Source organism: Schistocerca piceifrons, chromosome 2, assembly GCF_021461385.2.
Source record: "Schistocerca piceifrons isolate TAMUIC-IGC-003096 chromosome 2, iqSchPice1.1, whole genome shotgun sequence".
Classification (NCBI taxonomy): Eukaryota; Metazoa; Arthropoda; class Insecta; order Orthoptera; family Acrididae; genus Schistocerca; species Schistocerca piceifrons.
The window spans coordinates 962,404,551-962,432,274 of record NC_060139.1 but is presented as its reverse complement, the minus strand read 5'-3'; the positions used below and the strand labels follow the sequence as shown (position 1 = coordinate 962,432,274).

The window sequence follows — 27,724 nt, the reverse complement described above, 5'->3', positions numbered from 1 at the left end:
ACTCACCCTGCAAGTAAACGAGCAACATCGAGTTCCTTTTCATCACAGGCTTGTTGTGCAGCCACTAGAAAACCCTCTTCATATGAAAACTGAAGAAGGTATGTCAGTCTTTCTAAATCATATTTCATGGAATCATAGGATTCAAAGTTACTTTTCAACATGCGCAAAGTATACTTTCTAATGACATCCTTACGAAATCTTTCTGACACGTACTGGTCTAACTTCACTGCCATTCCAAATTCACATTTTAGAGTATGCATATTCTTCAACTCTTGTACAGGAATACTTCGCAGTTCCGCCAGTTCATTTCCATATTTGTCAACAATATAACCCAAAGCAGTTATATAATTGCTGCTGATATCACTGAGCAACTCTGATTGCAAAAAGTAATCTATCTTATATACCATTTTCTCACACAACTCTACAAGTAACTCTTTATCAAGCATTTCAACAGTGGCAAAAGCTTCTTTCTGGCATCCTTTTTCCATATAAAAATTGGCAAGGTACAAGTATGCTTGGGACTTCAGTTGTGGAGATGCTTCCATCAACTGTACTACATCACTGTGCATTTCATCTCTGTCCTGCTTTATAACATAGTGTATATTGTCTAACGAAACACGTGTCTGTAACAAAATAAAATAAGGGTGTCACCAGAAAAACATACAAAAATCTAAACTGGCTTACTGTAAACTATAACAAGGAACATTTAGTGCCATTTATTCTGGACAGTGACAAATTGCATAGGTAACAGCAGTATTAGAAATAGGATTGAATGTATGATTACCAGCAAGAAGTTTTAGATAAAAGAATAAGATTATAAAGTAAACCAAAGTCAACAGAATTAAGTGCAGCACAGTTACAGTAAATGAGGCATTAACTACAAAATTAGGAAATTAAAATCAAACAATCTAAACTCCAGGTAGGAATGTCAACAACGTAGGAAAAGATAGATCGCTACTTACTGTAATGAAGACACATCATGCTGCAGACAGGCACGATTAAAAAACACTCACATATAGCTTTCAGCCAGTACACACACTAACACACACGACCGCCAACTCCAGCATCGCAGAGTGTGTGTGAGTGTGTGAGTGTGTGTGTGTGTGTGTGTGTGTGTGTGTGTGTGTGTGTGTGTGTGTGGACTGGCCGAAAGCTGTATGACAAACTTGAGGAAAAAACCTCATCTTATAATAACATATGGTATGTGAAAAAGAGTATGTAAAAGCACAATAATATACTTGCTACAGGTGGATTATAAAATATAACACAAAAATACCACCATTAAGAATATGCAAGTATGTTACACATCCTTCCACAAGCAACATTAATTAATACAACAGGTAGAAAGATAGATCTTCTTGGCTATTAACTTACATTTCTTGTGTCTTGTTGAGATGGTTTCACGATGCCATATTTTTTTAAAATTAATTTTGACTTTACGCTGATCTGCTCATATCTAATGTCGGATGCTCGAGGATGTTTCAGATTTGCTCCAGCTTCTGCCATTTCTGCTATGGCAGTGCTCCAAGGTACTGAAGCTTTTTTTATGATATACAAGATGCATTCTATACGATCCTAAAACAAGATCAACATTAGCTAAAATTACATTACTTTAAACTTACTACAAAACGTCTGGACCAGCATAAAAATTTCTCTAGAATGTACCTCAATATTCTGAATATAGCCACTGATAATAGATACAGTGTTTTCCCAGGATGAATCTTGATAGTAATTGCAGGAATAGTTTGCAAGATTCTGAGTATAATGAAGTAGCACATAATCTGCATTCAAATTATTTTTTAAAAAGTACTGTTTCAAGAAATCTTTTATAATGGACCTTAGGTGGTGCAATGTTGTATTGTTTAATATACATTCTGCCACTTTTTGTTTATTTTCCTGTAATAAAAGAAAATACAACATTTCATGAGAATGGACAAAAACATATACAGTTACAGAAGGATACTACATACTTTTACAACCGGTGACTTACTTTATTGTGAGAACCTTTCAGTATCCGCAAAAGTCACTTCTGGTTATTTTACTTATTTTGTATTTGAATGGTGTGTCACAATAGAGTTTATAATAAGTTTTACACCACACATAAGTTAAAATTAGTATCACAATTTGTTACTGTAACAAGATTAACATATTACAAATTTCACAATGAGTTTTGAATATGGGATTCATCTGGAGTTATTTCTGAAAGTCTGCACAAATACAAATCAGGATTGCTGGACAAGAGATAACCCCAGATTCTGTGATCATAAGTTCATTTTCTTAATGCCCAACTTCCTTGACTGATTTACAGTGCTGACAAAAATTAAAATTATATACCCATACTAAACAGCACTGTGCGTTTCTGTCTTAATGTGAATGATTTGTATACTTGTATTTATGGCCACAGAATATCTGTTTTGACTTCTTGTTGCAGTAATAAACTGTAACTGACCAAATACAGTGTTTCAAGTGTGTGCTGTCGTCACTTTCAGTCATTCGAAGCCGATTGGAAAGCTTGAACCAGAGACTTTGAGGATCTGTGACAAGACAGGTGTTTAAAAATGTTATTAGAAAGGCAAAGAGTATGTGGTATGCAAATAGAATAGTTAATTCACAGGGTAAAATTAAAACCACAGGGTCAGTTGTGAAGGAAGTGTCTGGTCAGCAGCACAAGGTCGATGATATAAAGTCAGTTCGTAGTAAAAATATTTCTTTTACTGATATATCAGATAAATGTACAGTATTTAACAGTCATTTTCTGAGCTTTGCTGATGAATTGAGTAAAAAACTTAATTTCTACAAGGAATCATAAAACTCCTGGAAAATGCCTTTCCAAGATTGATGTCTGAAATACTCCTCTGTGATACTGACAAGGGGGAAATCGAGTCAATAAATAAATCATTGAAGAATAAGGACTCATGGATATGATGGGGTGCCTAGCAGGATATTGAAGTACTGTGTTGTACATGTCAGCCCTGTGCTTAGCCATATTTGTGATTTTCCTTTAAGAGTGGTCAGTTTCCTGAATGATTAAAGTACTCAGTAGTAAAGTCGTTTTATAAAAAGGGGGAAAGGGACAATGTAGACAATTTTAGGCCTATTTCTATGCCATCAGTGTTTGCTAAAGTTATTGAAAAGGCTGTGTATGAAACCCCCCATGAGCCATGGACCTTGCCGTTGGTGGGGAGGCTTGCGTGTCTCAATGATACAGATAGCCGTACTGTACGTGCAACCACAACGGAGGGGTATCTGTTGAGAGGCCAGACAAACGTGTGGTTCCTGAAGAGGGGCAGCTGCCTTTTCAGTAGTTTCAGGGGCAACAGTCTGGATGATTGACTGATCTGGCCCTGTAACACTAACCAAAATGGCCTTGCTGTTCTGGTACTGCGAACGGCTGAAAGCAAGGGGAAACTACAGCCATAATTTTTCCCGAGGGCATGCAGCTTTACTGTATGGTTAAACGATGATGGCGTCCTCTAGGGTAAAATATTCCGGAGGTGAAATAGTCCCCCATTCGGATCTCCGAGCGCGGACTACTCAAGAGGACGTCGTTATCAGGAGAAAGAAAACTGGCGTTCTACGGATCGAGCGTGGAACATCAGATCCCTTAATCGGGCAGGTAGGTTAGAAAATTTAAAAAGGAAAATGGATAGGTTAAAGTTAGAAATAGTGGAAATTAGTGAAGTTCAGTGGCAGGAGGAACAAGACTTTTGGTCAGGTGAATACAGGGTTATAAATACAAAATCAAATAGGGGTAATGCAGGAGTAGGTTTAATAATGAATAAAAAAATAGGAGTACGGGCAAGCTACTACAAACAGCATAGTGAACGCATTATTGTGGCCAAGATAGACACGAAGCCCATGCCTACTACAGTAGTACAAGTTTATATGCCAACTAGCTCTGCAGATGATGAAGAAACTGATGAATTGTATGATGAGATAAAAGAAATTATTCAGGTAGTCAAGAGAAACGAAAATTTAATAGTCATGGGTGACTGGAATTCGAGAGTTGGAAGAGTGAGAGAAGGAAACATAGTAGGTGAATATGGAGTGGGGGTAAGAAATGAAAGAGGAAGCCGTCTGGTAGAATTTTGCACAGAGCATAACTTAATCATAGCTAACACTTGGCTCAAGAATCATAAAAGAAGGTTGTACACATGGAAGAATCCTGGAAATACTAGAAGGTGTCAGATAGATTATATAATGGTAAGACAGATTTAGGAACAGGTCTTAAATTTTAAGACATTTCCAGGGGCAGATGTGGACTCTGACCACAATCCATTGGTTATGAACTGTAGATTAAAACTGAGGAAACTGCGAAAAGGTGGGAATTTAAGGAGATGGGACCTGGATAAACTGACTAAACCAGAGGTTGTACAGAGTTTCAGGGAGAGCATAAGGGAACAATTGACAGCAATGCGGGAAAGAAATACAGTATAAGAAGAATGGGTAGCTTTGAGGGATAAAATAGTGAACGCAGCAGAGGAGCAAATAGGTAAAAAGACAAGGGCTAGTAGAAACCCTTGGGTAACAGAAGAAATACTGAATTTAATTGATGAAAGGAGAAAATATAAAAATGCAATAAATGAAGTAGGCAAAAAGGAATACAAACATCTCAAAAATGATATCAACACGAAGTGCAAAACGGCTAAGCAGGAATGGCTAGAGGACAAATGTAAGGATGTAGAGGAGTATCTCACTAGGGGTAAGATAGATACTGCCTACAGGAAAATTAAAGAGACCTTTGGAGAAAGGAGAACCACTTGCATGAGTATGAAGAGCTCAGATGGAAAACCAGTTCTAAGCAAAGAAGGGAAAGCAGAAAGCTGGAAGGAGTATATAGAGGGTCTATACAAGGGCGATGTACTTGAGGACTAGCTTCTGCTGCCAGCATCCTTCGAGTAAGTGTCTGTGTGCAGTTGCTGACTCGTTTCCATTCTTTCCACACTGTTCCATAGTCGTGCGAGAGTCCACATCTGTCAAACACTTATGATACAGTCAAAGTGGACTTCCAACATACTTCTCCTCAGTTACTCATTGTAGTAACTCTAGTGAAAGAGCAACTCAACAACTTGTGGCTAAAAAACTGTTTAATATTTACACTCTATATGACAATTCACTCTCACTACATTTTACAGACAAGTTCTTAACATGAACATACACTGAAGTCTTAATGCCAGAGACATTCTTGTCCATTGGATGTACAGGTCATCGGTATTTCTTGGAGCAGCATACGCCACAGACGTATCTTTGCTACACTTGCAAGTGATGCCATGCGTGGCTTGACCAAACTCGGTGCCGCTTGATGCCAAATGAATACCACAAACAAACAAACCACCACCACCACCACCACCACCACCACCACCACCACCACCAACAACAACAACAACAACAACAACAAAACATAATCAAGAGAAACTATGATCCCAACAAGAGATAACTTTAATTCCTGAGAAAATGACACTATCCCTCTTCCAATCAATGTGGAATTGGTCATGGTTTTTCAGGTACATGCTACTACAGCATGAGTTTTTCCCCACAAGTCCACCACATCCATCAGAATTATTACTTATAAAATCAAGGAAAATCTTGTCTTGCGTAATGATACTATTTCAGATCCAGAAGATGCAAAATGGTAAGTAAGGAGAGGGGTCCAAAATTTATTTGTAAAATATAATACAGTAAGAAACAGGTGCAAAGATTTTACTACTATATTAACAAGTACCCCCCCCCCCCCCGCCCCCCAATGAACCATTGACCTTACCACTGGTGGGGAGGCTTGCGTGCCCGAGTGATACAGATAGCCGTACCGTAGGTGCAACCACAACGGAGGGGTATCTGTTGAGAGGCCAGACAAACACGTGGTTTCTGAAAAGGGGCAGCTGCCTTTTCAGTAGTTGCAGTGGCAACAGTCTGGATGATTGACTGATCTGGCCTTGTAACACTCACCAAAATGGCCTTGCTCTGCTGCTACTGTGAACAGCTGAAAGCAAGGGGAAACTACAGCCGTAATTTTTTCCCCAAGGACATGCAGCTTTACTGTATGGTTAAATGATGATGGCGTCCTCTTGGGTAAAATATTCCGGTGGTAAAATATTCCCCCATTCGGATCTCCGGGCGGGGAGTACTCAGGAGGACGTCGCTATCAGGAGAAAGAAAACTGGCATTCCACATGTTGGAGCGTGAAATGTCAGATCCCTTAATCAGGCAGGAAGGTTAGAAAATTTGAAAAGGGAAATGGATAGTTTAAATTTGATATCGTGGCAGGAGGAATAAGACTTCTGGTCAGGTGAATACAGGGTTATAAATACAAAATCAAATAGGGCTAATGCAGGAGTAGCTTTAAACAAACAAAAATAAATAAATAAACATGGGGGTGTGGGGGTGGGGATGCGGGTAAGCTACTACAAAAAGCATAGTGAACACATTATTGTGGCCAAGATAGATACAAAGCACACGCCTACCACAGTAGTACAAGTTTATATGCCAACTAGCTCTGCAGATGATTAAGAGATTGATGAAATCAATGATGAGATAAAATAAATAATTCAGATAGTGAAGGGAGATGAAAATTTAATAGTGGAATTTGATAGTAGGAAAAGGAAGAGAAGGAAACGTAGTAGGTGAATATGGAATGGGGGTAAGGAATGTAAGAGGAATTGCACAGAGCATAACATAATCATAGCTAACACTTGGGTCAAGAATCATGTCAGAAGATTGTATACATGGAATAAGCTACTGGAAGGTTTCAGACAGACAGAGATTTAGGAACCAGGTTTTATACTGTAAGACACTTCCAAGGACAGATTGGTGATGAACTGTACATTAAAACTGAAGAAACTGCAAAAAGTAAGGAGATGGGACCTGGATAAACTGACAGAACCAGACGTTGTAGAGAGTTTCAGGGAGAGCATTAGGGAATGATTGACAAGAATGGGGGAAAGAAATACAGTAGAAGAAGAATGGGTAGCTTTGAGAGATGAAATAGTGAAGGTAGCAGTGGATCAAGTAGGTAAAAAGACGAGGGCTAGTAGAAATCCTTGGTAACAGAAGAGATATTGAATTTAATTGATGAAAGGAGAAAATACAAAAATGCAGTAAATGAAGCTGGCAAAAAGGAATAAAAATTAGATCAACAGGAAGTGCAAAATGGCTACTCAGGGATGGCTAGAGGACAAATGTAAGGATGTGGAGGTGTATATCAGTAGGGGTAAGATAGATACTGCCTACAGGAAAATTAAAGAGGCCTTTTGGAGAAAAGAGAACCACTTGCATGAATATCAAGAGCTTTGATGGAAACCCAGTTCTAAGCAAAGAAGGGAAAGCAGAAAGGTGGAAGGAGTATATAGAGGGTCTATACCATGGCGATTTTCTTGAGGCCAATATTATGGAAATGGAAGAGGATGTGGATGAAGAGGAAAGGGGAGATATGATACTGCGAGAAGAGTTTGACAGAGCACTGAAAGACCTAAGTCGAAACAAGGCCCCGGGAGTAGACAACATTCCACTGGAACTACTGATAGCCTTGGGAGAGCCAGCCCTAACAAAACTCTACCATCTGGTGAGCTAGATGTATGAGACAGGCAAAATACACTTCAGACTTCAGGAAGAATATAAGAATTCCAATCCCAAAGAAAGCAGGTGTTGACAGATGTGAAAATTACCGAACTATCAGTTTAATAAGCCATGGCTGCAAAATCCTAACACGAATTTTTTACAGACAAATGGAAAAACTGGTAGAAGCCGAGCTTGGGAAGGATCAGTTTGGATTCCGTAGAAATGTTGGAACACGTGAGGCAATACTGACCCTACGACGTATCTTAGAAGAAACCTACGTTTCTAGCATTTGTAGACTTAGAGAAAGTTTTTGACAATGTTGATTGGAATACTCTCTTTCAAATTTTGAAGGTGGCAGGGGTACAATACAGGGAGCGAAAGGCTATTTACAATTTGTACAGAAAGCAGATGGCAGTTATAAGAATCGAGGGACATGAAAGGGGTAGCAGTGGTTGGGAAGGGAGTGAGACAGGGTTGTAATCTCTCCCCGATGTTATTCAATCTGTATATTGAGCGAGCAATAAAGGAAACAAAAGAAAAGTTCAGAGTAAGTATTAAAATCCATGGAGAAGACATAAAAACTTTGAGATTCGCCGATGACATTGTAATTCTGTCAGAGACAGCAAAGGACTTTGAAGAGCTGTTGAACGGAATGGACAGTGTCTTGAAAGGAGGATATAAGATGAACATCAACAAAAACAAAACGAGGATAGTGGAATGTAGTCTAATTAAGTTGGGTGATGCTGAGGGAATTCGATTAGAAAATGGGACACTTAAAGTAGTAAAGGAGTTTTGCTATTTGGGGAGCAAAATAACTGATGATGGTCGAAGTAGAGAGGATATAAAATGTAGACTGGCAATGGAAAGGAAAGCATTTCTGAAGAAGAAAAATTTGTTAACATCGAGTATTGATTTAAATGTCAGGAAGTCGTTTCTGAAAGTATTTGTATGGAGTGTAGCCATGTATGGAAGTGAAACTTGTACGATAAATAGTTTAGACAAGAAGAGAATAGAAGCTTTCAAAATGTGGTGCTACAGAAAAATGCTGAAGATTAGATGGGTAGATCACATAACTAATGAGGAGGTATTGAATAGAATTGGGGAGAAGAGGAGCTTGTGGCAGAACTTGACTAGAAGAAGGGATCGGTTGGTAGGACATGTTCTGAGACATCGAGGGATCACAAATTTAGTATTGGAGGGCAGCGTGGAAGGTAAAAATCGTAGAAGGTTACCAAGAGATGAATACACTAAGCAGATTCAGAAGGATGTAGGTTGCAGTAAGTACTGGGAGATGAAGCTTGCACAGGATAGAGTAGCATGGAGAGCTGCATCAAACCAGTCTCAGGACTGAAGACCACAACAACAACGTGTGTGAAAGGATAATTGATCATTTTGTATCACATAATTTGCTCTCAAATGTACAGATCGGCTTAAGAAGTTGCTTAACAACTGAAAATGCTATATTCTCTTTTCTCTGTGCGGTACTGGATGGGTTAAACAAAAGGTTTTGAAAGGTTTAAGAGTAAAAATTGGGTTTTCTACATCCAATAAGCTACACCAAGAATTAATGCATAGTATAAAGTGTAATCATGATCCATATTCAGACCCTGGAATATACAAGGTAACATGCCAGGAATGCGCCAAGTTCTACGTAGGACAAACAGGCTGAAATATCAACACCAGGTACACAGAACACATTAGAGCATACCCACACAACAAACACACTACATCAGCAATAGCAGCACACATACATAATACAGGACACCCATTTGGAAAAATAGAGCAAAATGTCAAAGTACTCCACCGACTAAATAAAGGACATAAAATGGATTTGCTTGAAGAACTGGAGATATATTCACATTAAAGAAAATATGAAGATAAAATATTAAATGAAAAACTTGAAAGTGAATCAGTGAATTTCTTCAGATGTTTCGATAATATACTTAAATAAAAATAGTAAAACATAGAAATAAGCACAATTGTAAAATCAATATAAGTAATTCATGAGCCAAATTGTTAAGCTATGGAAGACCTATAATGTTATCTCTGTGAACTACCTGTAAGAACATCTTTGTAACTGTTTTGTTTATGTAAGATATTTTCGATGTGTAAAGTGTACAACAAGTTGTGTGTGATGTTAAGTGTGTGTGAGACTCTACACAATGGACCATTAGAAAACTGTAAGTACAAATTGTTCTAAAAATTTTAGCCACTAACCTCACAAAAAGAATTGATACCCAACTAAAAATCGTGTTTCTTATGTATTACAGTAAAAGTCAACAAAATGAAGCAGACACACACACACTGACATCAAAAGAAATGGCTTAATACACACCAAAAAAAAACGCACTTGAAAATGGGAATTATTTCTCGAAACGCGTCGTGCGAATAGTAAAATAAAGAAAAAATCGTGACAGGTAGCAGAAGATTTATTTATTTATAAAGAAACCTATTGTATCTACACGCGCAGGCTTTCAAAAACCATTTATAATGGATCAAATCAGAGCTAGTTACAAGTAACAGCAAAGTAAGTACCCCTGAAATAAGAACTGCCAACACATTGTAAATTACCAACAACATGAATGGTTCGAGAAATATAGCTGTGATACTGTAGTTGTCAAATTTGACAGGAAACCATTGATCAAATTAAATAGAATCTATACTGGCTGTGGTTGTTGTTTGGCTGATTCTATAAATGGGGTATTGTGGAGTCTCCGAGTTGTGACTGGTGTGCTGAAACCATCTATCAGGCATGTAAGTGATGAGTGCATCCTACAATGCTATAAGGGCATGTTGAATGATTTTATGAATGCCCATTCCACAACAGTGGAATGGATTAGAAATCTAGATATTGCAAGTACGATTGTGTTGTTTCTCTAGGAAGTTGGGCCCTATTCTTCAACTTTTCTTCTACTAAGCACACTTACTGCTGACTGTCACCAATCAGTCCGACCTGAAATTTGTCCCAGATACTGAGCTTCTATTCAGTGGGCTGTGCCTTCCAAGTACAAGTTACACATTTGCCAAACACATCACGTTATCTCACGTCGTCTTTGGCGACTCAGTCAAATTCTTATAGCCATTTTGTCGGATCTTTACCAGCATCTCCAGAAAACACTGATGGACGTCTGATATGCAGCCGACATACTGACGGTTTAGCATCTACTGGCCTCTTCAATATATAGGCCTTAAGAATGATGTATCATTTGTATTCTGGTTCCTGTCCATGTAGGAGAGTGCTTCTACATTGCCAAATTGGAGCCACCATGATATAGATGTTTTGAAATACTCACTGTCTCCACTGAACAATTTCACACTGTAACCACACTCTTGTTGAAATCTGAAAGCTATTTCATCAATAAAAGATAACACTTAGCACTGGGATCAAGTTTACTAAGAACACCAATATACAGCCAGAACAGAATTGACTTGGATGGAGAGTGCAGGTATTAACACAAATATTGAATATTCCAGAATGCTAGTATTTACACGATCATTGAATATTTCAGCTATACAAACATAAGATATTTCAAAAACCGTCCAGAAATGATAAATATGAAATAACAAATAATTGTTGGTGGTCGGGTTTTAACTGGAGACCTGCAGCTAACCAGTCAGTGACGCTAACCACTAGACTCGATCGATGGCACCAGAGCTCATAGAAATGCTGTAAGATGGGCCACACAGAAGACTAACAGAATTTCCTTTGTAGACTGGCTGCACTTTCCCATTATTCTGCCAATCAATTAAAATCTGTCACCTAACTTGTCAGTGAGTGAGCGAGCCTACATGATCATTCCATTTCATATCCCTGAAATTGTTACACCCAAGCAGATTACAACTATGACTCATTGATATTGTAGTTACAAGACGGTACTTTCCTGTGTTTTGTGAAATACACAATTTTACGTTCAAGAACATTTAAAACAAGTCACCAGTCTGTAAAACACTTTGAAATCAACTACATATATGACTTTATAAGTAACTGCACAAGAAGAATGCCAGTTCAATGGTTTTAGTTATAGCTGAGTTTTTTTATCACTTCCTTTAATAATTTCTTTAATAATTTAGGGATGTAAAATGGAGACAGCTTGTTACACACTCCTCCTTTTATTTTAATTTTAGAAATAAATGTGATCCATTAATATTTGAATATTTCCTTTGACTTTTACTACACAATGGCATGCAAGCCAACAGAGCTACATTTGGTAGTTGGGCCACTAGTGAGTGCTCATACCCATCTCATGCACTGTGAGGTTTTCATACACCGTAAAAACAAAAAAGAGAAGGGTGGGAAAGGGAAGGGGCAAGGCTTCTCTGGAACTCCACAATTAACCGAGGAAATAAGGGTCCCACTTATCTGGGTAAGTTTCATACAACTGGCGGGAGGGGGGGGGGGGGGGGGGGGTGGCAGGTGTCCTAGAGGTTTTATGCTAACACCTATCTCCAAACATGTAACAAACCTTGCAACCCCCCTCCCCCACACCACTCAGCTGTTATTTTATGAGATTTGTATCATTTTCGCAATTTGAGCAGTTAAGTCAAGATCCCCATTCCCTGTGCCACACAACAGTGATTGAAGAAAGCATACAGCTTACGGTTATAGAGGACTGGCGACATTATTGAGTTGCGAGGGTACGAAATTTTCCTTGGTTTTATAAGTAATAATTCTGATGAATGTAGGGGACTGGAGGGAAAATCACATACTTAATGAACCAGAATGACAAGTTCCACATAAGTGGGAAGAGGAGCTCAAAGATAAAGATTATACCTAGTTGGGATCACAGTTTGTTGTTGTTGTCTGTCTGAGGTATTCCTTTTGGGCTCTGTATGGCACAGAGTTTGGTCGAGCTGTGTCTAATGCCACCCACAAGTGCAGCAAAGAGACATCTGCACCGAACACTGCTAAAAGAAATACTGATAATCCAAATGTCTGACAGACAAGAATGTCAATGGCATTAAGACTTCTTTGTATGTCCACATTAAAAACTTCTCTCTAAATAGCAATGATAGGGAGCCATATAAAGAGTGAAGATTAAACAGTGTTTTATCCGTAAGTTTTTAACTTGCTCCTTCAGTAGAGTTACTAATAATTACAGTTATGAGTAACTAAGGAGAATCTATCACAAGTCCATCAACGTTTGCTGCATTAGAAGAGTTTGATATACATGAACTCTGTGAGAGTCCCTAAATCAGAAAGCCTGGGTTCACAAAACCCATAACCAGCTAAATCTGTAAGGTTTACCTGAGATGTTTGCCATTTGCCTGCTATCAGCCAATGGGCCACACATTACTTACCAAATGCAACAAACTTCATAAGCCTACAAATTCCTCCCCCCACCCCCCACATCCCCCCCCCACCCCAAAAAAAAAAAAGTTATGTATCCACAGTTCATCGCTTACTCCACACTTCCAAGCTCAACAAAGTCAGCCCCATTGTTTGGAAAAATATGTAAGCATGCTCTTTCAGCACAAACTGTGTAAGCTTAGCACAAACTCAAATAGTCATAGAGATTTACCCAACACTGAAGAATACCTCCCACTGCACACTGCAAAAATTCAAATGAAACTTGCCTTTCAACCATTTCCTTGTGCTGAGAACATAGCGTAATAAAATCTCCGTCAAAGAAGCAAATATTTAATCCCCTTAAAGCACAATACACATTTCTCATTTACTAATCCATTTTTCAGATGTGTATGCATAACACAGACTAAGCCATATTTGTTGCCACAAAACTTCAGATTCATAGTTTTGTACAGGAAAACAATTTCTTGGTAAAGAAAATAAAGCATTTCGTTTTCACAACAGACAAATATTTCCATTACCTGAACATAGTCATCTAGTTTCATATGAACATTATACTTCTTCTGTAGCTCTTGGAGATCTTTGAGACTGTTCACCATATGGAGTATTCTTGTCTTAGCAGCACTATACTGAGCAAAGCTTGAAGTTACACTCCCCTTTTGCATGTTCACAAGACTGCTGAGACGTTCAAGGAAATGAACAGCATTTTCAAGCCAACAAGATTTCTTGAGCTCAAAATGCCTGTAACAATAAACCATAAAACTTATAAAATAAAAACAATCACTCATAATTTCTTCTATAATCTTACTGTAACACTGTTAGAAAATAAAAACTGCCAGTAAAGAATAAAGTTACATCATCAAATTTGAATATCACAACACTGAAACATAAACAGATCAACATTATCAAGACAAAAGTTTTATCATCTGTGATGAACTGAATATTAAATCTTTGGGTAAACAGATCTTTTTCAAAACAGAATACTATTTCCTTAAAAATGTTTTGGAAACTGGATCAAATTTTGTGGCATTACCATCACTTGTTTGCAAAATGCACATGGAGCCAATTACTGCAGCATGAAGACCGTGAATACATTCACATTTGTTGGACGAATGTTATGAAAACAAACACTGCAAACCAACATTTCACGCAAGTCACATCCAATGAAAATACGAAACACAACCATCTGTATGTGGCGTGCTTATAATTATGTATTATTTATATTTTAGGACAATTAATCTGTAAAAAATGCACCACATGTTATAAGGAAAGCATGTAGACAGTGTGAAGATGAATCATAATGATTCAAAACCATTAACAGTACCCTTTGAATAAAGGAACTGAAAGTAAATTTGTGGCTGGTTGCTGTCCCAACACCATCGGCATTTGACTCAGTATCACACCTGCACTTACTGTCAGAAGTACGACCATATGGGGTACCAAGTGAAATTTATGAGTGGATTGAGGACTTTTTGGTAGAGAGGATGCAGCATGTCATCTTCAGATGTAGTGTCATCTTCAGATGTAAAGGTAACTTCGGGTGTGCCCCACAAAAGTTTGCTGGGACCCTTGCTGTTCATGTTGTATATTAATGACCTTGCAGACAATATTTATGGAAAAAAAAAATCAGGCTTTTTTGCAGATGATGAAGTTATCTATAATGAAGTACTATCTGAAAGAAGCTGCATAAATATTCAGCAAGATCTTGACAACATTTCAAAGTGGTGCAGAGGTCAGCAATTTGTTCTAAATGTTCAGAAATATAAAATTTTGCACTTCACAAAATGAACACACACGGTATCCTACAGTATAATATCAATCAATCACTGTTGGAATTGGCCAACTCATTCAACACTTTCTAGGGATATGAAATGGAATGATCACTTAGGTTCAGTTGTGGATAGAGCAGGTGGTAAACTTCGGTTCACTCGTAGAAAACTCGGGAAGCGCAATCAGTCTACAAATCAGATTGCTTCTAAATCACTTGTGCGAGCAGTTCTAGAATATTGGTGAAGTGTGTGGGATCCGCACTAGACAGCACTAACAAGGGTTATTGAACATACACAGAGAAGGGTAGCATGGATGGTAAACTATCACGAAGAAGTTTATTAACAAAGTTTCAAGAAACAGCTTTAAATGATGACTCTCAGAATGTACTACAATCCCCTATGTATTACTCACATAGGAATCTTTACGATAACATAAAAATAATTATTGCACGCACAGAGGCATTCAAACCATCATTCTTCCCATGCTCCAAACGTTAATGGAATAGGAAGAAACCCTAATGACTGGTGGTTCGCAGAATACCGATGTAGATGAAACCACTAAAATCTAAAGGCTGTAAATTCAGCTAAATATTTAGGGGTTATAATTACGAATAACTTAAGCTGGAAAAATCAGATAGATAATGTTGTGGTTAAAGCAAACCAAAGACTATGATTTATTGGCAGAACACTGCAAAAATGCACCAGGTCTACTAAAGAGACTGCCTACATTACACTTGTATGTCCTCTTCTGCAGTATTGCTGCATATCTGGGAGCAGCATCAGATAATATCAATGGAGGACAGCGAAAAAGTAAGAAGCAGGGCAGCTTGTTTCGCACAGTCGCAAAATACGAGAGAGAGTGCCACATGTATGATACATTAATTAGGATAGAAACCATTAAAATAAAGGGGTTTTTCGTTGCGGCAGGATCTTCTCATGAAATTTCAGTCACCAACTTCCTCCTCAGAGTGTGAAAAAAATTTTGTTGGTGCCCACCTACATAGCAAGGAATGATCATCACAATAAAACAAGAGATATTAGAGCTCACACAGAAAGACTTACGTGTTCATTTTTCCTGCACACTGTTCAAGAGAGGAACATTAGTGTAATAGCTTGAAAGTGGTTCAATGGACCCTCTACCAGGCACTTCACTTGAACTGCAGATTAATCATGTAGATGTAGATACCCTGTTCCCCTCATCACCCCCATCACTAAGCCAAACTGCTGCTAACGTAAGGGGCAGCTGCTTTCCACAGTGGCCACAGAAGTGGTAATGTGTGCAGTAATGTGTGTGTGTGTGTGTGTGTGTGTGTGTGTGAGTGTGAGAGAGAGAGAGAGAGAGAGAGAGAGAGAGAGAGGTAAGTGAATGGAATGGGAAGAAACCCTAATAACTGATACAATGCAAAGTACCCTCTGTCATGCCCTTCACAGTGGTATGCAAAGTGTGGATAAAAATGTAGCTTTAGATATACAGCCATTCCAGTATTATCAAGACAGAATCAGAGAGAGGCAGCAATATTGTCTATGTGGATTTAACTCTGCTTTGGGTTGCTGCGACTCCAGTCAAAGTGGCAAACACGCTGCACAGGAATGGCCATTGGCCCTCTACGGGAAATAAATAATGACCATATACGTCAGTCACTAGTATGCATCTCATTACTGGAGGTTCTTTAGGCTAATTACTGACCATAGATGTTACTTCACTTTCCCATGTCTCGAATTTGATTTGGAACTCTTGATTGTCTGTTGTGTAAGGCTATTGTGGCTTTGCTCATTGTTACTGATTTTGGCTCACATTACTTCATTCTTAAGATTTAATCTCTACAATGTTCCCCGCCATTAATTTAGGATCTATTTTGGTTTCCACTAACCACAGGGTTTGGAGAAGTGATCTGCTGAATTTGTGTTGGGCCACAACACAAAATATAAAATAAGAATATGCAATGGGTAGAGGGTCAAATTTGAAAAATTGCTTATTCCTTGAAACAGATTAAATCACACTGGAATGTGTATATTGTTACACGTCTAGCATCTCACCGTCCAGAGCTTTGTACATATTTCCTAATCAGAATTTTGTTATAGCTCTGCAGACTTTGCTGGAGGTGCAAAAAAAATAAGCAATTGTTCAACTTCGAATTATTTGATGATACAAAACCTAAAGTGTATCTAGCAAAATGCAGAGTACAGAAGACAATGTTTTGTCAAGTTTTGTCAAGTAAACGTGTTAGCTGATGTTTTTACATAATGATTTCACAGAGTATTATATAACAGTGACACCTATTTCCCAAATGTCCATAATAAGCATTTAACTCACCTCACTTTTTCAAATGCCCAATCAACAATTCCATCCACTGACTGGGGGCAAATCTGAAGAACTAGTGGCACAAAAAATTGCAAAAATGGTGCCAGGTTTTCCATCTGCACATTTTGTGGAACCATTCGCAAAACATCAACAACAACTGCTGGCGACAACCTCTTCTTGAAACTGGAGACATAACGATTCCACAAGATAGCTGCCTTCATAAAATTACCCTGGAAAAAAAAGTATGTCAAATATTTGTATCACCCTTACACACTGTCTTCTCTTCTCCTTTGCCTATGCATTTTAATGAGAAGAAAAGGCTTTGTTGGTTGAGCTAAGAGATCACCATAAATAGATGTGAATGTATGAAATTAAAATAATACACTGTTGATCTCCAGTAAACCAATGGCCAAATTGCCAGCATACACCTGTCAAGGCAGAACTGTTATCTTTTGAAATACCAACATCAAGGAAAATGCAGAGGCAAAAAAACAGCTACAAAAGCTGTCAGTACTAATTTTACTGTGAGAACTACATACACATTTCAATGTTCAGTCTGTCATATGGGTAGTTTAATTCATCAGCACACTGCAAATAATGCCAAACTGGTGCAATATGAACCAGCTATGACTGGAAGAAAGTTTTACAGTTCAACGAGACATTCCTCACCTTGTTTCCAACACAACAGGAAAGACAGACTGAGGGCAGGTTAAAAAGGAAAGGGAGATCACTCTGATCACTGGATATAAGGGATCAACTTATAGTGAGGACAATGGAAAAGGTAGATGAAAAGGGAATGGGGGAGGCACACATCAGACGTAGGAGGAGGTCAAAGGCTATTCAAAAATTAACTTTCAATTGGCTATTAAAAATTAACAAATCGTTGTAGCTTCACAGGACTTGCAGAGTTAGAAAAGAGGATTTTGAAGGTCATGCTGCAGCCACTGTAATCCTATGGATCCTGCTGCTTCCATCATTTTTATGGTCACGCCATCCACTCCTGCTACTTTGCCATTCTTCATCTCCTCTTCCTGATGCTTTAAATAAAAAAATGACTAACTAGCCAAATGTAGGCTTGCAAATATTGTTCTTCCTTTAAACCTTTGAAGTATCTCTTTGATATTTACAGGTCAGTCTCTTTCAGATTCAGATATCTTATTCACTTGTCTCTTACCTACAACCAAGCGAACATTACTGTTCCTTTTAATGACCACCAACAAAGGGCTGTTAAACTGACTCCTGGCTCGTCTGATTAATCCAGACGAAAACATCCTTTGGGGTTCCTTTTCGACAGCTTCCTACCTTGCTTAACGTATTTTATATGTAGGCACAAAATATGGTTTGTGCAATTTTATTTTGATCCAATAAGGTGGTCCCTGCTTTTTGACTGAATATCTCTTCTTGGTTTCCCAATCAACTTTAACAATTCTTCTGCTTCTCTGGGTACCAACGTCGCAATGTCAATTTTCAAAGCGCTCTTCATCTGAATTCATGTTGTTCTTCCAATTACTCTAAATTTTTAATTGTTATGAACTCGTAAGCTCCCGACACATTATTTTCACATCCTTCCATTTCAACTACTTGGTCAATTCATGAAAATTTCCTTTTTGTAAACTGAATTTTCTTGACTCTACCATCTCCTCATACTCCCTCTCATTCCTTTCATAATCTACACACACCAAAAAACGTTTTGCATCACCCCGGTTCCCAGATCTATGGAAGATAGACGTTCATTGTGAATATTGTATCACAGACACAGTCGCTTTGACTGTCCAGAGAATTCCCTAAACCCGCCCAAAGATGTAAACAACCAAGCATGAACAACACCTATTCGACGGAGGGGGTCCAACAGCCAATCAGTTCCAGTCATTCCACCAGGATGGAGGTACACGGCTTATTTTGTCTGCAATTCTACCTTGCCTAGACACTCAATACCGCAGTTCAATCTCATCTGCATTGTTACTCCATGCCAGGAACGTTGTCCATTTCACCTGTTTGCTACAATTATTTTCATAGAATTTCCTAAGGGACTTTCCACTATGCCTAATAATGTATTATCCTCCTGAATTTGGCTTTCTGTTAATGGTCGATTTGAAATACTTCCTAATTCATAAAATCCACTCTTCTCACCTTGTTTTCTCTTTTTAGCTTAATCTACAGGAGTGCACAGTTGCATTTTACCCAATATTCGTTTCAGAAACATTAAACAAATAAAGACAAACTTTCTGATAATACTGAAAATATTATCTTCATCACTTGCACTTTTCTTCACATGCCTTCCTACTCCACCCCTATTTGCAAGCATGTTGCATTGTGCTCAGTTCCAACCTTTCAAAAACTGTTAAGTGCCCCAGGTATTTGAAACATTTACCTTTTATTCTCCGACTGCCAGCAGTTGCTTGCTGTGGTTGCTCTTGTTCCTCACGGGCAGCTGCATGTGTCACCGTGGCATCTGCTTACTGTATCCAAGTTGTTTGGCATTTCTTCTGCCATTCAGAAGATTCATTCTATTTGCACATGCAATTCATATCCGTTCTCTCCTTCAAAGATAATTACGGATTCGAAAAGTCCTTTCACACATCGCCAACTGTAAGATGCCAACTTATTTATCCATATATATCAAAGCCAAGTTTCTCTCTAAAACCAGCTGTGTTGATATAAGCACAGTGGTCACACTAATGTTCAGCTGCACAGCTTACAACGGGCACCTTACGACCAAGGAATATGCACCTCAGGGCTAAATATGGGACACTGTACCTACCAGTGCATGCCCTACCAAAATCACCACACTTGCCATTAAAAATCTTCACACTCAGTTGGCTCTAATAGATATGAAAAGGATTCTAAATGAGACTTTGACTTCATAGAACTGAAAGGTTTGTTGTCTCTAGTATAAGCCATAGTAAATGTTCCTAACAATTTCTGTGCACATGAGCCGACGTTTACTCTTATTTTGGCTTGTTATTACTTTCCTGAGATAACAATTGCTTCTACCAATCTTTGCTGACAACTCGCTTCTAATATCGATGCAGTCGCAATCCCGTGCACGAACATGGCAACATTTAACCAATTTAGCAAACTTCTCATGGCAGCCGGCCATGTGTTGTCCAATCACGCCTGACGTCTAGCCACAGTTCACCACTACTCTTTGCCTTCCACAACACACCATGCCAAACTGAATTTCTTGACCACTGGGGGTTCCCCTGGTAGCAGTGCTGCTGCACTAGGCTACTATGTGTAAGGTACAGTTATCAATACTCTAAGAGTAATTATATCTGTAACCTTACACAATTAATCCCATTGAATATTAATTGAGGAACTACATAACTGATACTTTACATAAGAAATGAGTAGTTATTACCCGGCGATATCAAAAGTTTCTTAGGAAATTCAAGCTCTTGCGTTGCACTAAAACCAATATTAGAGTCATTTAGTTAGTTTGTCAAGCATTTCATATCAGCTAAAATAATCAATTTCTGTCAATACAAAGTCCTTCCTTCTCGTTCCGTCTGGTAAGTCTCCCCTGACCCACAGTTCTGGGCGACTTTTCCTAATTCAACCCCTTTTCATAAGCCTCTCCAGCCATTCTCCTTCACTCCTCTTCCTTACCATTCCACCCTTCTGTCGGAAGAAGGGGCCACTGGTTCCAAATGGTAGCACACCTAAAACCTGAAACTTCCTGGCAGATTAAAACTGTGTGCCGGACCGAGACTCGAACTCAGGACCTTTGCCTATCGCGGGAAAGTGCTCAACCAACTGAGCTACCAAAGCACGACTCACGCCCCATCCTCACAGCTTTACTTCTGCCAGTACCTCGTCTCCTACCTTCCAAACTTAACAGAAGCTCTCCTGCGAACCTTGCATATTCTGGAAATACCTAAAACCTGTTTTTATACGTGTGTTCTCATGCCACCACTTGGTGAGTAACTAAGACTAGTTTTCCTTTCCAACACCAAAATATGGAAACTATTATTCCTTCTGGCAACACATTTGGTAGATGAAAAAATTAAGGAAACGAAAATTTAACAAATAGCAAAAAGTGCTAGTAACTGTGCTAAAGTATTCTACAAAAAGCTGTTTTTAGTTTTCTAACACATTCACACCATCAACTACACTGAAACTTCCAGCCAGAGTAAAGCTGCAGTCTAGATCACCATCAGAAGCCGCATCACTGTCGTATGCAGAAAATGTTCTTACAAACTGAGCTATCAAGGCATACCTCATGGCCTGTGAATCAGCTCCAAGCTGTCAATGTGTGTCTCTTATGTCCTAATTTTCTCAGTATTTATCAGCCTTATTGCGCTGGTGGAACACAGTTCAGAGAAAGGTAAAAGTTCAGCCTATATCGCTAATTAACTTACCTGACTTAAATAAGAAGTGCATTTTTCGAAAAGGTCTGCTTTGCTAAAAACTATCCAATCGTCAACTTCGGTTCCGCTACACTGGTTCAAAATTTCGTAAGTATCAAGACGCAGAAGCACGCTGTTAACTTCCGAAAGGAGTAATTCGACATCTGATGTTAAAGTCTGAAACAAAAACATTACCAATCATATGTGCAATTTCATTCATCCATTTGCTAACAGTTGAATTCATCATTTTTATCCAAGAGCCTAAAAAAGTAACTTCTGAACATTTAATCAAGTTTCAAGCAATATTTACTGCAATAATTACAATGAACTATCTATACCTACATCTAGAAGATTATTCTGCAATTCACAATTAAGTGCCTGGTGGAGGGTTCATCGAACACCATTAAGCTACTGCTCTACCGTTCCACTCCTAAACAGCATGCAGGAGAAATGAACAATTAAATCATCCCGTGCGAGTTCCAGTTTCTCTTATTTTATTATTATGATCATTTCTCTCTATGTAGGGGGAACCAACAAAACATTTTCACACTCTGAGGGGAAAGCTTCTGATTGAAATTTCGTGAGAAGGTCCTGCCGCAACAAAAAATGCCTTTGTTTTAGTGACTGCCACGCCAATTCGTGTATCATATCTGTGGCACTCTCTCCCGTATTTTGTGACAATACAAAATGAGCTGCCCTTCTTTGAAGTTTTTCAATGTCCTTCATCAGTCCAATCTGATACGGATCCCACATTGCACAGAAATACTCCAGAACAGGGCGAACAAATTTAGTGTAAGCAGTCTCTTTACTAAACCTGTTACATTCTCTAAGTGTTCTGCTGATACATATCAGTCTATGGTCTGCTTTCCCCACAATATTGCTATGTACTTGTTCCAATTTAAGTTATTCATAATTGTAATCCCTAAGTATTTAGTTGAGTTTACAGCCTTTAGATTGTGCGATTTATCATGTAACTTCACTGCTCACGTGAGTGACTTCACACTTTTCTTGTTTTAGAGTAAATTGCCACTTTTTGCACCATACAGATATCTTGTCTTAATCACTTTGCAACTCATTTTGCTCATCTGATGACATCACATGACAGTAAATAACAGCATCATCTGCAAACAATCTAGGACTGCTCAGATTGCCTCCTAAATCATTTATGTATACCAGGAACAATAGAGGACGTATAACACTTCCTTGGCAAATGCCAGATATAACTACTGTTTCACTCGATGACTTTCTATCAGTTATTACAAAGTGTGACCTTTCTGACATTAAATCACAAATCCCAACGACACCCCACAGGCTCGCAATTAAATTATAAGTCACTTTTGAGGAACTATTTTTTTTCCAAATGTGTATATTTAACAGATCCAAATAGCGATGGACACAAGCCTGTCAAGTGAAAACAAGCACAAGTTTAAACTTTGCACCTGTCCAAATTTTGTAATAAATGTAGCCAGTCACTGTTACACAGAAAATGGAGCTTATCGAGTGTGTGTAGAGAAAAGGAAAAATGATTAACAATTAAATTTATTAAGGACATTCCCCTTGCAGTATGAATTGTTTCTTGCCATTCCACAACTGTTTCCACATTTATAACAGCACTCGAGGAGTTTCAGCAAACTGAAAATGTGACATGTTATTTTCAATCTACGGCTATGAACTGTGCAAGAAAAATTGCAAAGGGCAGTGGGATACAAATATAATTTGCTATTTTCTGATACGTCAAAAATGCTTGATAAATCTTGAATATTATGAAAATGGGATTTTATTAGCTTGGTTTCACGGTCTTTAGCACCCATGCTAAGATAATGAGAATATAATCTTACTCCAGGGCAAATACACAAAGCTGCTATGTCAAAACCTAACCAACACTCCATCCAGTAGTCAGCAGTTCTGCACAGTAAAATGAATACCCCTAGCTGCATACAGGCTTGATATACATCAACAGGGACAGTTGAAAATGTGTGCCCCATCTGGGACTCGAACCCGGGATATCCTGCTTACGTGGCAGACGTTCTATCCATCTGAGCCACCAAGGACACAGAGGATAGTGCGACTGCGAGGACTTATCTCTGGCACGCCTCTCATGAGACCCACATTCCCAACTTGTCCCGCACTATATTCATAGTGCCCCTGACCATTATACTCATTACTTGCGGCTTCCATCTTCTTCTGTGCAGATGCACAAACAGTGCCCGAACTCTTACGAGAATCAGCAAAAAGCCACGTGTACTGAGTATAATGGGCAGGGGCACAATGAATATGGTGCGGGACAATAAGTTCATGCCAGGCCTCACCGACCGATATCGATACCTCTCCTCAGTGCAGCACGCCATGAAGAATGGGTTGCCATTCCCCAAGAAACCTTCCAGCACCTGACTGAACATATGCCTGCGAGAGTGGAAACTGTCATCAAAGCTAAGGGTGGGCCAACACTATACTGAATACCAGCATTACCGATGGAGGGCGCAACGAACTTTTAAGTCATTTTTAGCCAGGTGTCCAGATACCTTTGATCAGATACCTTAAGCTGCAAGAGAACCACATGAACTTCAAAATCTGACACTGCTAATAATTGTTTGTCTTAGCACTGATCTACTTCATTTGGAAGTCCTATTTTTACACTACGTAATGAGTGTTTTCCTTTGCATACTAGTAACTTCAAAATGCTGTAGAACTGTAACATGTCATCATGTGACCTTCCACTGACAATGTGGATCATGGCAGAGGTATGTGCCAGTCAGTTGTATAGTATCAGCATAGTAAAATGTCCTTAAATTTATAGATCACAGTCCAGAGGATTAACAGCAATCTAGTGATACAATTGGGTTAAAATAAAAGTATAGATCACAATAATATTTTATTACTGGCCAGTAGCTACTTCATGTAGGAGTCATCTTCAGACAATGAACACCTAAGAACAAGAGTAGCAGAGTTACAGGAAGTTTGCCACTGAGAGCCATCAGCAGCAGCCGGATGGGTAAATGCTGTATCATTACTTAATTATACTTTGGTCTGACGCCATTCTCATCAAACTTTCTTTAACTCCACCATTCTTCTTTTTACAACATTACATCATAAATCAATAAAACATTATTCTGATCTTGACTGTTATTTAAACCATACTAAGAAGTGGTGACAGAAGTGACTGGATGGCAGAAAGGAGCTATGGTGTTTGGACGTGCACATCACCACACCATGAATGAATTTGCTTCATATATCCACCATGTCTACAAAGAATGGTGTACAAGTCACGGCCAAACATGGGATAATAGCATTGGTCATAAATGATCCTGGGCCCAGAGATAAGTGTCAACCTCATAATAACAATCAGTTTCATACCTGCTAGAAATTGTAGCTGTCATTGAATGCAACTCCATCTCAAACAGTTTCCCAGCAAACACTGTTATGGGAACTTCTCGCAATGGACATTTGGAATCGAGTACCTCAAGGAAGGCTACTGTTCTTGGCAGTACATAAATTTGCACAGCAGCATACCAAATACAAACTGGACAACAGCAGACTGGAGGTGTGTCACAATTTTGGTTCTTCAGAAATTATGCAAGTCTCTGCGTACACCGACACCCCAGTAAGATTTGTAATCTAATGTGGAGGGCGAAGTTCCGGCTGGAGGTTGTTCTGCAATGTTTCCTGGTTGTATTTTATACCATGACTTGGGCCCATTGATTCAGGTTACAGTGATCCTGAACCAGGATGATTATGCCAACAACCTGTATGACTAGGTGTTGCTCTCTCCTCAACATCTTCATAATGAACATACAGTGGATACTCATCTCCCAAGATGATAGTCATGTTCACAGGGTTATGCACACACACTCTTTTTAAAATTTTAAATAGTATCACTCTTAGTGAAAGACCCTCAAATCACAGTCTTTGTAGACTGATGACATATTTTGTGATAATTTAACTACTTGTCTGCAAGCTAATCATCATTAATTTGCGCTGCGAGAATAAATGTGCTTCAATTGAAAATTAACTCTGATGGTGTCAACTTGAATATGTAAAACCAAGCACCTAGCAGTTCATTTACTGGACATGAAATGAAGTATGGTCCGTAATTTCACACGTGGCAAACTCATTCGCTCCCATGGAAGCAAGTATACTGGTTTTTCAGCACTTTTCACTGTACATTTACCTAACAGTGACTAACACGTTCATATAGCCACATTGCCTTTCCTGAAGCATTTGTTGTATTAAATGTTACTGGTACTTTCCACTATATTCATCATTCTCTGCGCCGGAAAAACAATTGACTTCAGAAGAGTAACAGAATTTCCTTCTCACTTCATAATGTGTAATACAGGACATTAATGTCTTTCAGTATCAAGTGCCCACTTTTGTGCATGGCCAGATGGTTCGCCCGCACACAGTCGTTAACACATTTTAATTTCAGCCGTCTTTCTCATGATCAGGGCCCAGATTTTAAGACATGTCATATTTTTATCATGAACTTTAGGATGAATTTTACAACAACTTGTGTACAAATCCAGGTATTGTATTTTTATTGTGCATATGAAGTCATATTCACATATTCAATAACACGTCACAATTCAGGCAACTTTTGCCATAATAAGGTCATATTTCAGCCAACTTTTGCCAAAAATGCATTATTTGTCATACCTTTATGGATGCAAGAATAAAACAATAAAAATGTTGCTCACATGGCAATTTTTCAGATGGTATTATCACAAATTAACAACAATTATGACAAAGCTTTATTTATCGGGAATGTAGTTGACAAGCAGCACAACACACTAGTTGGTTCGCTGATGTAAGATACTGCTGCATAGAATCGACAAAATGCTCTCAAAGCCGAAAGGCTCCTTCCAATTCAATAAACGTTGCACATGTTGTCATGCTACTAAGTTTGAATACAAACTCAGTCTGGTTCAACTTCCCGAAAGCAAACTTCTCCATCAGCATGAAGTTGCAAGGTATTGTTTGCGAGTTTGGAGGTAAGGTCTTCAGCACTGATGGGGAAATATTATTTTGTAAACTGTGTGAAGTTAAAGTTGGTGCATAAAAGCGCTTTAATATGCAACAACACAGTAATACCACCAATCACAGGAGCTGTGTGAAGATAAGTGCTGAAAATGACAGCATACAAATCCTATTATTTGAGCAGACAGGCCCATCTTCTACCATGCAATCATTCAACGACTCGTGCAAGATAATTTTGTCTTGCAACATCCCATTTGAGAAGCTGAAGAATTCACACTTTAGAAAGTTCTTGGAGAAGAACACCACACATCCAGTTCCAGATGAATCTGCACTGAGAAAGAACTATCTGTGCGCTAAGAAGAGCAACTAATCATAAATTAGTGCTACTGACCAAAAGGTTTAGCTGCCCACAGATGAAACTACCAATGTGTGCAGACATTATGTAGCCAATGTTGGTGGCATTCTAAAAGTTGACAGGTTTGGAGGAAAGTTTCTCCTAACATGTAAAGCCCTCAAGAGTAAACAACTCGACAACTGCCATTCTGTTTGACAACTCTATGAGGCTACTGAGCCTGGATAGTGTGAACAGATACAACATTTTGCTGCTAGTAACAGATAGTGCTTCATAAGTAGCTACAGCAGTGAAGGGGCTTCGGATTCCCTACACCAGTATGGTGTACCTCGCTTGCCTTGCACACGTGTTAAAAGAGTTGCAGACTAAGTGCGATTAAATTATCCTGATGTGGACAAATTATTTCCCTGTGGCAAGAAAATCAAATCTCTGCTACAGGCACAGAAAATCAAGGATCAGGCACCTCCACTACCCGTCCCTCCCTCTGCCCTCTGCTTGTTATAAGCGACAGTGTTAATCCAAGAACCCCATTGTGTAACTACTACACCACTATACCAAAACAAAAACAATCTTTTGCAAGGTTGATAGAAACAAATCAAGTGCTACTAAAACTGCTACAGAGGACTTTACATTTACATTGTCTGCAAACTTGGCATACATTAACACCAACTTTACATTGGTTGGTTGTTTTGGGGAAGGAGACCAGACAGCGAGGTCATCGGTCTCTTCGGATTAGGGAAGGACGGGGAAGGAAGTCGGCCGTGCCCTTTACATTGGTATCAAAAGCCATCACATAACTGGAAGCTGAATAAACACCCTAAATGTTGTACAATATGTGCAAAGAATTACGCTCTAACTCCCTGAATGCTTGGTGCTCCACAGCTTATAACTATTTGTTAAAGGACATATTGCAAACACCACGAGCTGCATTTAAAATGTTCAACAGTCAAACAGACTAATATTAGGGCGTATACTCCACTGTCAGTGGCATCTGACACAGAGACCAGTCAGGTAGAGTGATCATGTGTGTGTCAGTAGTGTTTGTGTGAATGTGTGTGTGTGTGTGTGTGTGTGTGTGTGTGTGTGGGGTCTCATTCCAATAAGGCCTTTTTGGCAAAA

At 38.8% G+C, this 27,724-nt stretch overlaps 1 protein-coding gene across 1 annotated transcript in view; it reads right to left on the bottom strand.

Annotated features, from left to right (window-relative positions):
- LOC124776022 overlaps positions 1 to 27,724 on the bottom strand; it is a 290,423-nt gene that overhangs the window by 143,217 nt on the left and 119,482 nt on the right. Inside the window, exons 9-14 of the mRNA XM_047250863.1 lie at positions 21,292 to 21,456; positions 16,943 to 17,160; positions 13,381 to 13,600; positions 1,666 to 1,896; positions 1,375 to 1,575; positions 7 to 623 (exon numbers count right to left, since the gene is read on the bottom strand). Coding sequence (XP_047106819.1) covers positions 7 to 623; positions 1,375 to 1,575; positions 1,666 to 1,896; positions 13,381 to 13,600; positions 16,943 to 17,160; positions 21,292 to 21,456 — 1,652 coding nt within the window. The remainder of the gene's footprint in view (positions 1 to 6; positions 624 to 1,374; positions 1,576 to 1,665; positions 1,897 to 13,380; positions 13,601 to 16,942; positions 17,161 to 21,291; positions 21,457 to 27,724) is intronic.